The 12,881-nt window shown below is 34.5% G+C and overlaps 2 protein-coding genes across 2 annotated transcripts in view; one reads left to right on the top strand and one right to left on the bottom strand.

Moving 5' to 3' along the window:
- Positions 1-2,007: 2,007 nt before the first annotated feature.
- Positions 2,008-6,474, top strand: LOC117123579 (cationic amino acid transporter 4-like). Its single transcript, XM_033269564.1, has 3 exons — positions 2,008-4,366; positions 4,791-4,899; positions 5,279-6,474. The coding sequence occupies exons 1-3, from the start codon at positions 2,831-2,833 to the stop codon at positions 5,443-5,445; spliced, it is 1,812 nt and encodes a 603-aa protein (XP_033125455.1). The 5' UTR covers positions 2,008-2,830; the 3' UTR covers positions 5,446-6,474.
- Positions 6,062-12,881, bottom strand: part of LOC117123580 (phosphoethanolamine N-methyltransferase-like) — a 17,905-nt gene continuing 11,085 nt past the window's right edge. Inside the window, exons 3-12 of the mRNA XM_033269565.1 lie at positions 12,625-12,768; positions 12,186-12,304; positions 9,839-9,960; positions 9,395-9,589; positions 8,875-8,964; positions 8,320-8,409; positions 7,889-8,011; positions 7,382-7,519; positions 6,740-6,856; positions 6,062-6,208 (exon numbers count right to left, since the gene is read on the bottom strand). Of these exons, the coding sequence (XP_033125456.1) occupies positions 6,095-6,208; positions 6,740-6,856; positions 7,382-7,519; positions 7,889-8,011; positions 8,320-8,409; positions 8,875-8,964; positions 9,395-9,589; positions 9,839-9,960; positions 12,186-12,304; positions 12,625-12,768 (1,252 nt within the window). The 3' untranslated portion in view covers positions 6,062-6,094. The remainder of the gene's footprint in view (positions 6,209-6,739; positions 6,857-7,381; positions 7,520-7,888; positions 8,012-8,319; positions 8,410-8,874; positions 8,965-9,394; positions 9,590-9,838; positions 9,961-12,185; positions 12,305-12,624; positions 12,769-12,881) is intronic.

The raw sequence follows: 12,881 nt of genomic DNA, 5'->3' as shown, positions 1-12,881 counted from the left end.
AATACGCATGCAACTACTCATTTGTTTATGTATACACACATAAAATAAAAATGAGAAAAATTTACCTGACCGTTTTCAAGAGGGGAAAACCTTGAATTTTGAAGATATTAAAAAGTCATTTATAAATGACATTTCAGAAGTCAGGAAAGCTCATTTCCCGCCATCTTTGGTGTTCATTGATTCATTGAATCATTTTCAAGAGGGGGAAAACCTTGAATTTTGAAGAACTTAAAAGTAATTAAAAGACACCTCAGAAGTCAGGAAGCTCATTTCCCACCTTCTAGGAATCAAAATATTCCCTGGCGAGAACCCCCAAACCCCACTTTTTTGGGATTTATCGACTCATGGAAAACGAAATTCGTATATGCAACTACTCATTTTTTTTAATGTATGTATACACACATAGGCCTAAGGCCTATCTACTGTAATAACAATGGAAAAAATAAATTACCTGACCGTTTTTAAGAGGGGAAAACCTTGAATTTTGAAGAACTTAAAAGTAATTAAGACACATCAGAAGTTGGAAAAGCTCATTTCTCGACATCTAGGAATCAAAATTTTCACGGGGGAGAACCCCCGGCCCCCTTTCTTTTTATGATTTATCGATTCATGAAAAAAAAAATTCGTATGCAAATACTCATTTTTTTTTATGTAAGCCTATATGTATACACATAAGGCCTATTTACTGTAACAAGTGGAAACAATTACCTGACCGTTTTCAAGAGAGGAAACCTTGAATTTTGAAGAACTTAAAAGTAATTAAAAAACAACTTAGAAGTCGGGAAGCTCATTTCCCGCCTTCTAGGAATCAAAACTTTCCCGGGGGAGAACTCACGGACCCCCTTCTTTGGGGATTTATTGACTCATGGAAAAAATCGTATGCAACTACTCAATTATGTTTTATGTATGTACACACATATAAGGCATAGGCCTATCTACTGTAATAACAATGGGGAAAATTCACCTGACCGTTTTCAAGAGGGGAAAACCTTGAATTTTGAAGAACTTAAATTAAAGTCGCTAAAAGATACGTCGGGAAAGCTCATTTCCCACCATTTAAAAATTAACATTTTCCCAGGGAGAACTGAACCTCCCTTTTCTCTTTGGGTTTATTGATTCATTATAATAATTTTCAAGAGGGGAAAACCTTGAATTTTGAAGAAGAAGTAATTAAAAGACACCTCAAGTCGGGAAAACTAATTTCCGCCTTTTAGGAATCAAAATTTTCCCGGGGGAGAACCCCAGACCCCCCCTATCTTTTTAGGATTTATCGATTCATGGGAAAAAAATCGTATGCAACTACTATTTTTTTTTAAATATTTTTATGTATGTATACAATCATAAGGCCTATTTACTGTAAAAGCAATGGGAAAAATTACCTGACCGTTTTAAGAGGGGAAAACCTTGAACTTTGAAGAGCTTAAAAGTAATTAAGACGCCTTAGAAGTTGGAAAAGCTCATTTCCCGCCATCTAGGAATCAAAATTTTCCCGGGGGAGAACCCCCGACCCCCTTTTCTTGGAGCTTATCGATTCATTGAAAAAAGAATACGTAGGCCTACGCAACTACTCATTTTTTTTTATGTATGTTTACACACATATCAGGCCTATTTATAAGAATGAGAAAATTTACCAGACCATTTTCAAGAGGGAGAAAACCTTGATTTTTGAAGAACAAAGTCATTAGACACCTAGCTCAAAAGTCGAGAAAAGTCATTTCCCGCCATCTAGAAATCAAAATTTTCCCGGGGGAGGACCGCGGACCTCCTAGATTTGTTTCCAGATCTGCATGATTTTATATTCTATTCATCTTATAAATGGGGCCCCACCCCCCACTTTGAAAAACGTTCTGCCGGCCCTGCATAAAGATGGCAGAGACACAAGAATGATAACCAAGCATCGATCAGGCCTATCATCATTTTCTTCACCTGAATGTCGGTCACTTGTTCCAAAAATATCTTAGAATTAGGCTTTGGTGGGAATTCAGACAGATTATGGACACAAAAAAGACCTGGTGTAAGGCGTAATCGTAAGAAGCTTTTTATTATAACAATCTTTCATCATACCAGGCTCTCCGTTGTATCCTTACGCAGACTAAAGCTCAGACATAACAAAGCTTGCGCTAGGTTCGATATAAAAATAAAATGCTAAAATGTTATCCTTAAACTGTTTAATATTCGAAAGATCCGACATGAATAATTTTAAACTGTATTAAGTGTGCTCTTATAATACTCTTAGGCGCGAAAAATAATAAACAGTGAATATTTAAGAGTTGTCTTTTTAATCTTTTAATTGATACTTTCGTCTTTAACTTTGTCCATATCTATGTATTGTATTGTTTTTTTATTTATTTATTTATTTTTTTAAAATTAAATACAGAAAATGAAAACTATCGATAATCGTTTCTTAAAAAAAGAGTACTACACAATAACATAAAAATAATAAAAACAAAATGGATCGGCCCTCTTGGCTCAAATTGATACTCAAGCGAATTGATTCCTTTTTGACAGAGGAACGGACTTATTATTGCGGAGTGACCATTATTATTCAAAACGACACAGGCGACTGAACATACCACAATAATTTAGCTTTAGAGAAGTTTTTAATGAATAGCGAGTAATACCACTACAATACAAACAAAAGCTATTGAAAGTGGTCTGACTCTGACGTACGTCTGTTCACCCCTATTAATGATTGACGTTTTATAGCCAGCAGAAGTAAAACTCAGGATTGTGGTTCATTTATTTGTATGATCTGTTTTTATGCGACGTTTCAAAGTCGTTTTCTCTGCCGAAAACGTATCTAATGTTCTGCATAATTTAAAATTTGAAGATGGAACGTTTTAAACAAGTGATTCGTAATGTACATAGGCGCAGAGTAATAAATATCAACAATTTGGATACAGAACTAAATAGATGTTTAAATACGTTTGACTTGACGATGGTAGGGGTGAGTTATACGTTAGGCATTGGTCTGTATGTCCTGATTGGAACAGTTGCCAATACAATGGCAGGTCCTGGTGTGATCTTATCGATAATTATAACAGCTATATGTGCCTTATTCTCTGCGTTGTGTTACGCTGAATTTGGTTGCAGAGTGCCAAAAGCTGGTAGCGCATATCTTTACGCCTACGTGACTGTCGGTGAGATTTGGGCTTTGGCGATAGGCTGGAACATGATTTTAGAATATATGGGGTGTGTAGCCGGAGTCTCCTCAGGTTTTGCTGGAGCGATTGATGACACTTTTGATGGCGTCATCTACAATTTAACTGTAGACAATCTTATGGGCGGACATCCATGGACGTCTCCATACTTTGTTAAATACCCAGATATAATAGCCGGACTTTTGGTTTTAACGATCTCAGTTGTCCTACTGTTTGGCGTTGATATATCATCAAAACTAAACAACATTTTAGTTTTCAGTCTAGTTATTGTTCTACTATTATTAATTGGGTATTGTTTGAAGTTCGCGAACATTTCAAATTGGACAGACTATGGTGGATTCTTCCCATTCGGACTCGTAGGTGTATGTGAGGGCGCAGCTCAAATGTTTTTCCTCTTTGCTGGCTTTGAAGTTATTTGCATATCAAGCGAAGAATGTAAAAATCCAATCAAAAGTTTGCCTATTGCATTGATATTAACAATTGTCGTTAACGCAATTTTTGGAGTAATATCCGCTGTTTGTCTCACTTTAATGGTACCCTGGACAGAAATTGACATAAAGTCTCCTTTTCCCCAAGCTTTTCGAAAATTCCACGAAATTGTGCCTACATACCTAGTAACCATTGGAACTATTATTACAATTTCTGGGACAATTCTGAATGCTTTACATGGGTTATCAAGACTCATCTATTCAATAGCATCAGATGGACTATTGTTTCCTCTGTTTGCGCGTCTCTCTGAAAATCTAGTTCCAGCGATAACAATTGTAATCGTCGGGATAACCTCTTGTATATTGGCGGTATTTCTCAGTTTTCGTACTCTAGTTCAACTCCTGAACATTGGCAGTATAGTATCATATCTAATCATAGCCATCTTATTGATTGTTATCAGGTACAGGCCTGTAGAAGAAAATGCGATTTTTTATCGGGAAGAAGAGAAAAAAGAAAACGTTCAAACTGATTCTGTCGTAGGTGGCACACTTAAGGCCCAATTCAAATTTCTTAAGTTCCTTCAAAGCGAGATTCCAGGGCGCGTTGTGGTAGCCTCTCTTACAATGTATGTCATATGCTCCGGATGCTTCTTATTTCTTATTTTTCATTCGGATCGGAGCTTGGGAGTCCTGCATTTAGTTTTTCTTGTTGGCGCATTCTTAGGTTTCTGCGTGATTCTGCTCCATAATCAAAACGAAGAAGAACCACCATTTAAGGTAAGCTACCGATATTCTTCGGCTTATCTATTATTTAGGCACATAAACAAAGGATTACCAATAACAAATTTAGCAATTGTCCTATTTACAGATGGCAGTCCCTTCCACAAGACAAACACACAGACAAGATGCTCTGCATAAACTATATCATCACTGTCCTACAAGTATAGGACAGTGATATTATTTGGTATTGTCAATCCTTGACGCATGTTTGTGTGTATATAAATAAAATAAAAAAAAAAAAAAAATTCTTTCATTTTACTTGACTAATTAATTTTATTTTTACTATAAATATGTATTCTTTATATGAAAGGATTATATTTTATTCTCTTTTTACGCATACATTTAGTTAGACCGCGATTCCATTGTCAACAAATATTTGTAAAATAAATTGTTTAAATGTTATTTTGAAAACCTCCAACAGGTGCCGTTTGTACCGCTAGTTCCTGCGATTTCCATAGTTTGCAACATGATGTTGCTTGCTAATTTGTCGGGATTAACGTGGATTCGCTTCGTAGGTTGGGTGGCGATTGGTAAGCCAATTTTCTTTTACTGAAAACTAAAACAATAGTTCTAAAAGATTTATTTTTGTTTGGATTTGCTTGAGAAACTGGTACATGGAATTTAAATACAAAGTTAGCTTGTTTTGGAATACCGTGTACTCCTATTTCTAACTTCTTTTCTTTCTTTTTTTTGTGGGTTTTTGGCTCCTTGTTTCTCCCTCCCCTTTCGATCCGCCTCTGGGTTTTCTCTAGGAAAGTGTGTAGTAGGGTAGGGTAGGACTGGACCGGTTGGTGTGTGCTTGAGCTATCAGGCTGGTGTTGACAGATGTTGTTAGGTGTGCCCTGCCAATTTTTGATTGATTGAATGTTTGATTATTATTATTAATAATTACTATTTTTATATTATTAGGTATGGTGATCTATGTTGCGTATGGGTACAGTCACAGCACTGTAGGACGTATGAACGAAGAAGAGGCAGAAGCTCTCAATCCGTACTCTTGTAATTATGACACTGAAGAAATTACTGAATTTGGAACAATACCTTTGGACTGTCTGTCACTAGAAACACAAAAGTAAAAAATGAAAGATATAAAATGAGAAATAAGCTCAAGTTATGAATCTTCAAAACTATAACCTGGTGTGAACTTTTCAAAAATTTCAGTATCGTTTAAATTATGTATTTGAAAATTTTCACAAGATGGTTTATATTCATATATTATGTGTGATAATAATTAGCATGTCATTAAGAAGCAATCGCCTTATTGGTTATATGAAATTAGGCAATTTTACTATGGATATATTATTTGACGCATGAATGCAAGCTCAGTATCTCTTATACTAAAAGTTAAAAAAATATATCGAAATAATGCCACAGCTGCCCCTTCGTTTAAAATGAAAAAATAATGGTCACTCGTCTTGTGTGTGTGTTTCTCGTGTACTCTGGTAAAACATACACTTTCTATTTTAAGCTTGCTTCTTTTATAGATGCCATCTAAGACCATCCTACAGCCTACTAATTCCAAATAAATCTCAAATCCTAGATGCGTCACTGAAATTTATATCACACTCGCATTATTCACATTCATAAAGGTTCAAAATAAATGTATAATTTACAAGACGGTTTAGTGTTAAATCATATACCGGTAATATACTGCTAGGCCATATTATCCTTAGAGATTATATTATATATTTATTACGTAAAGCCTAACTAATCTAATGTCGTAATTTATTGACATTTTTCCGCATAGAAAACTCCCCAAGTCAGGTCTTTATTACCGATAATCTTCACTTTGTTCTTCCATACGTCAGTCCAATCGTCAACGAATTGTTGGTCAAATTCCTGAAACAAAAAGTTAGTTATATATCGATATAAGTTTATTCATATTAGCCCAAATAATACGGTTTCGGCTTGAAACACAAGACTTGTGCGGAACGATGTTCTAGTTGTTATTTCAGTCGTCCGATGGTCGACGACTGTTAGCACAATGATAATGATAATGAGGAACATTTTTAACATAAACTTTTGTCAGTGACCATTACTAATAGCTCAGTTGGATCAAAATTTACAAATAAATAATATGTAGTTACAACCGTTACATACAAAAGCATTGCATTTCTTCATTATATATTTATGTTATAGTGTTTTATCTCATTGTTTCCAGAATTATTTACATACAAACAATAAGCTTACTACTTGGAATACAACTCTTAGAATATACATTCGAAAATTAAATCACTTGTAAAGGTCTTAAGCCGTCTTATGAATGCAGAGCATCAATCACGTCTCCGCACATTACGTTTCTTCAGTGGAAGAAAGTGAATAGAAGAATAATAAAATGGCTAGACATACATTTCAAAGCTTAAATCTCACCTTTAAAAGATCATGTCTTTTATTTGCCAAATGGATGTTTTCTTGCTTATTGCTCTCGCATAAAACAGCATGTTTATCTTGCGCGTCAACGTTAACAAATCCTGAATCCTTAAGAAGCTAAATGTATAAATTATGTATGAATAAATTATACAACAGTAAAATGTAAAGAATTTGAGCTGTGTTAACCATGATTCTATAAAATCTATTAATGGGTACATAGAAGTATATAGAAAATTGTGTGGTGGAATCCAGAGGACACTTATACTCTTCTGAATGCTTATCAGCAGTGAAGTTGCGTTCTATGGGTGCGATAAATCGTATAATTCTTGGAATTGTATGAAATCCAAGCTATTTTTTCTTTGTATTATTTTTCGTTTTAGTCTTTTTAATTCTTCTATCAAACTTTACTTCAAGACCGCATTCTTCATAAGCCAAACGCAACAGTTTCACATTGTGTTAGAAAATGAACAGTAATAATACTGAGCCTTTGCTGAGTATCCATCAAACTTAACTACCCATCATAACAAAATCAGGAATATGCGCTTGTCCCACAAATACACACGTATTACGCCGTCGTTTTGTTGGATATTTCTAAAGGGTGGGTTTGGAGAAAGGTCTTTTAAATACATTGCAACTACTTACTTGGCCATAAACTGGTACAGTTAAAAGAAACCACACATTGGCACGCTTTTTCATGTAAGCTTCCATCATGTCAGAAAAATCATTGGTAGTGCGACAGTAGTCAGTAATCAGAAGCTTCCCGCCTGGCTTAAGCCATTTCTGTAAACAAAACACAATATCTAAAGGTTTACCGCAGCAAAGAGTCCTGAGCATTATAATGTTACCTGTCATATCAATTTATTATTAATTTAATATTTCAGTTCTATGACGTAATTTTTCTTTGAAAAACATAAGCAAAAAGCAGCCTCATGCTATCTCAATATTATTGCGAAACATAACTTGCCTGTAATCTTCTATGTCGGTTATTAAGACAAACTAATTTGGCCTATAATGCTGTGTTAAACATGAACACATTCTATATAGATGCCAGAACAACAGATTTTGAAGGTGCCTTCCATGGTTCAACAAATAAATTTACTCACTAATACATATCTTGAAAAAGTTAAATACAAGAATCAATCTACTTACAAGAAATTTCTTGAACAACTCTTGTTTTCTAACGATATGAAGAATGACATCTTTACTGTAAATTGCATCAAAATATCCCTCTGGAAACTCTCGTCTCTCGATGTCACATACCTCAAACTCGATCTGATAGTATAGACAAATACAATTAGGAAAGGGCGTTCTCTATTGGCGCCACCAGCATTAATGGGGAGCTCCTTGGGGTCCACCCCCACCCCCCGTATGCTATGTCCATGATACGGTGGTAATTAGCCTACAATTGAAACAACATACTGAGAATAACAGGGGAAGCCCCTAAATAGTGCATGAAACAGTAACAATTCTATAGCAAAAAAAAAAAAAAAAAAATTGTGAGAAATTTGTAAAACAAATAAAACAACAAATAACCGTATACTATACGTGAAAACAATAGTTATCTAATACAAAACTCTTACATTCAAGTCAGGATAATTAGCAGTTACTTCCGTTGCTAAATCAATCATGTTGGAAGAAATGTCAACTCCAACTACGTGCGCTTTGTATTTCTAAATAACAGGGAAAATATCACGAAAGAGAATTAATAGTGTAGTGTTACTTTGATTGAAAACATTTTCTGTATTATACAGTAGATGAAACATCGATTTACATAAGGTTCATTGACAAATTAGGCCTTCTACCGTCTTTTCCGCTTTTTTCAATTACATAAATTCTTATACTGTTTTCTGTCTGTTGTGGAATTTAATTTAAAAAAGAGAGATATCATGGCTTCCAAAAAGAAGGTAGCAATTTTAGTCACAGATTTTTTTTTTACAGGAACGAGTTAAGTATAAATTGAGGAAGAAAATTATTATGCAGAAATAAAAGTTAAGCTTTTAGAAGCTTTTCACATTTATTATACAGTACTTGACATTCATATAGTGCCAATCCAATTCTTTAAAGGAACTAAGTGAAGAAAACAAAAAGACTGTCGTAAGCAGGACACTGCATTATTATTTACAGCCGTTTAATACCTTGGCATGCAAGATGGCGGGACCCCCAGCACCACATCCGACGTCCAGTACCCTTTGACCTGGCTGCAAATCAAGCCTCCTCATACATTCCTAAACATTGAATCAAACACATTATATTGTTTTTTAAAGTGGAGCTGTAGCCTGGTGGTTGCCTTCCAATCTTTGAGCCGTGGGTTCAAATGCTTTCAAAGTGAGGATTCTGCTTATTTTATATATTTAAATAATTTAAATTGTCATTGTTTTAATTGAAAATTATAATATAAAAATACATTTCCTCAATGATTTCACGTACGTAAATATTAAAACATTCATTTGCTCAAACCCTTAAATCGCTGGTAATCAATTTAGGGATCTTGTGGTAAAACGTCCAGTGAAAACATTATTAGTTTGTGTATTATTGAAAGTATTTATCGCATAGGCCTATAAGTACGGTACCGTAGTAGATGTGAACAATTAAGTACTAGTAGACACAATGTTAACAAAAAAGTATAGCAGAAAAAAAAGATGTCTAAAAACCCACCTCGGTTACTTCTGCCCCTCCAGTGCTAATATATCCCGGGTCTCCTCCTCGACTAAATACTCTTTCAAAAAATGTTGATATCTTCTTGGTATATGTCTTGTCGTTAAGGACATCGTGAAGGCTATCAAGGCGTCGGTCTTGTTCAGGGCCGAGTAGAACTTTCTTGAACATACTGCTGTAAAGCACACGATGATCCTGTAAATATATATAATTCGTTTTGTCTTCATTCTATGTAATTAGAAATAAAAAAAATTGGGCTCTGCCCCTGGGGACAGCCGCAATGCCACGCCACCACGACTTAAACTGCAACATAATACAGAAATACCCGATCTCAATATCTGAACTTAAACTACGACAGATTCGCAAAATTATAAAGATATATAGGCCTATCAAAAATAATGGTAAAAAGAAGACTAGGTCTATACTGCTACTACACTAAAATACCTCATATGTTTCGATGATTCTAGATGCTACAAACACAAATCCGTACGAATTCTTGGACGGAGTCGTTTTGAAGACACTTTCGAGGCTATATGTAGTTGGTTTATCCGGATTGTCCACAGCAGCTAAATATTAGAAACACGAATAAAGATCCACTGTATATCTTGCATCAACAGCACTATACCATAAAACCTCGAATAGAAGTCCAATGGGCTTTAGGCCTATCTCTATAATTTATTGATATATTTTTTTTTATTGAAAAAGACGACCTACCGCCCTAACTTCCGTCGGCAAGCCTGTACCTTCTGGAACCCCAAATAAATTGCCATACCTTACCACGACCCAAGGTCCCCACCTTTTAGAAATGCCGTATCAAAACCCAGCTATTTATACAACATTAAGGCGATTTTCCACTGCGCATTACAAAACAATACAGACAATAGACTGAATAGAACGAATGGAAAGCGTCGGTTCATACGCATGCGCATTCACATTCCTATCGGAGTTTTTGCAAAGAGAAAAAATGCGCAACCAATCAGAGTTCTGGAAAGCGAACCAAAGCTTTGATTCGCGCGAATAAATTCACCTAGTGGACAACCAGCTTTATATCGAAATATTGTGTAGTGTCCGTAATGCCATCATCATCAAAACTTTATTATTCGATAAATTGTCCTTTTCCCCCGTATAAATCAAATTCTATTTCAATAATAATAATAATTAATAATAATTCTGGATTTATATAGCGCCTCACGTTGACACAACCTCGAGGCGCTTAACAACAACAGAGAAGAAGAAAAATTAATTAAGTTCAAATGATTGGTTTGATGATTATCAATAAATGTTGTTATTACAATGCTTTGGTAATTGGAACCATTTCAAGGCCTGTTAAGTTCCTATTCATCCCAAAGCCTTTCATTTTTCTTTCCCTTTTGCTTCTTTCCTTTCTTCCTTTCCCTTCAAATGTTATGTTTCCTTATCTTATCTTTCACATTCCTTTCTTAGATTCTTTATCTTTCCTTTCATTTTCTTTCTTATAATTCATATCTGTCTTTCATATTTCATTCTTATATTTCATACACATAATTCCTACTTGCACTATGTATGAAAATATCAGTTTGTTACTAATACTATAATAATAATAATAATAATAATAATAATAATAATAATAATAATAATAATAATTTTATTTGGAACGACATTTGTTGTCATCAGTGGCACACTTCTTAATGGAGCAATGTTTGGGCAATGATGCATTTTTCTTTCCCTTTTGCTTCTTTCCTTTCTTCCTTTCCCTTCAAATGTTATGTTTCCTTATCTTATCTTTCACATTCCTTTCTTAGATTCTTTATCTTTCCTTTCATTTTCTTTCTTATAATTCGTATCTGTCTTTCATATTTCATTCTTATATTTCATACACATAATTCCTACTTGCCCTATGTATGAAAATATCAGTTTGTTACTAATACTATAATAATAATAATAATAATAATAATAATAATAATAATAATAATAATAATTTTATTTGGAACGACATTTTTTGTCATCAGTGGCACACTTCTTAATGGAGCAATGTTTGGGCAATGATGCAGCTGCATATAGGCTCCCTGGGGGGGGGGGCGTGTGTCTACTGCTTGATGTTTTGTTTTGGCTACGTTTAACTCAAGTATTACCAGTTTGTTGACTTTTTAGTGAACTCTCTAGGACAGGTCTAGCAGCTTTCTGTATTGGCAAATTCATTTGAATAACTTAACTAGGGCAGGTCCTATTTAGCATAGCATCATATATTCCGCTATCACTTGCTATTCATTTTTTTCTTTATCTTATGACCCATCACATCATTAACGGTACGAGATGCACTAAATGCTTTTGAAAGCATATTTCTAAAGCAATTGAAATATATTTTTTGATAGGCAATTTTAAAGTTGGTTCAACTAAATTTTTAACGTTTTTGAATCACGTCAGGTCATCTTACTTCATGAATACGTTTCACTTCACTGAAATCATGTCATTGATTGTACAATTGTTGCCAATGATTGTTTGAAGTTTTGCGTGTCGATGTAATAATACAGTATATTAAATGCTTGCTGTACACCACACATTTCTGAAAAGTTGTTTTGTTGAGAATATCTTTTCGGTTCGATTGAGTTGCTTCAATCGTCAATGCGTCAATGCATCAGGAAAACAATATCAATCGAAACGTCGACACATTCTCATCAAAACAATAGTATTTATGGGCCTGTTCTGATTGGCCAGAACTTGTTAAGTTTAGTTCACACTCCAGACAGGTCTGTTGTGTTAGCAACATTGTTTTGAAATTTTGGATGTTTGCTTAGTAATTTCGCTTACGTACATTCATCAACTTTATCGCAATGAGTGACGAGCATGACGTAACAATCTGGAAGAAGCCAAGACAGAAACTTTGAACTCAACTCCATGTCCAACATCCCATTGCAGAGAACTAGAGAATAGCTACAAAATGGCAAAATACATCAAGAATTTGAGTTTAGTTAAAGTAATTAATAATAGTATTGACTACTTTATAAAAGTTAGGCTATTAACCATATTCATTATTTTCTTACCACAATTAAAAACAATACAATATAGGCATATGTAGCATACAATAGAGTCCGTAAAGAAAATAATCATAGTAAATAAACCATTCTAAACATCATAAGAAATATTTTGATACTGATAAATTCTACAAAGGGAATGCATAAAACCGCCCAACATCAAATACGATAGATTTCAGGCCAACCCATTGTGAACTAATATACTCTCTTGAGACATACTCAACACCAATAACTTGTTCCATCTTTATACAATCAACGTCACAATTTGTATTCTTCCGGATTTCATCTAAAATGGCCGCTGTTCTTTCATTCTCAATTATCGTCAACTTTCCAGCTTTTTTAATGACAGCATCCAAGAGGCCTCTGTAATAAAGTTGGAGCAGTAAATGTATTTAAATACTGTGCCTCCAAACGGAGGACGCCCTCAAAATGGTAGTATACTTTCGTTTGAACCACCATTGCACGCATATATATAT

Source organism: Anneissia japonica, unplaced genomic scaffold (genome assembly GCF_011630105.1).
Source record: "Anneissia japonica isolate Jap-2015-1 unplaced genomic scaffold, ASM1163010v1 scaffold287714_len2871179_cov188, whole genome shotgun sequence".
Classification (NCBI taxonomy): Eukaryota; Metazoa; Echinodermata; class Crinoidea; order Comatulida; family Comatulidae; genus Anneissia; species Anneissia japonica.
The sequence above is the reverse complement of the archived record's forward strand: the minus strand, read 5'-3'. Positions and strand labels throughout refer to the sequence as shown.

Bases quoted from the DNA above. Each gene is read 5' to 3' on its own strand.
- LOC117123579 (XM_033269564.1), top strand. From the start codon at position 2,831: ATGGAACGTTTTAAACAAGTGATTCGTAATGTACATAGGCGCAGAGTA. The intron at 4,367-4,790 runs GTAAGCTACCGA...AACCTCCAACAG, and splicing joins AAGAAGAACCACCATTTAAG to GTGCCGTTTGTACCGCTAGT. The intron at 4,900-5,278 runs GTAAGCCAATTT...TTATATTATTAG, and splicing joins CGTAGGTTGGGTGGCGATTG to GTATGGTGATCTATGTTGCG.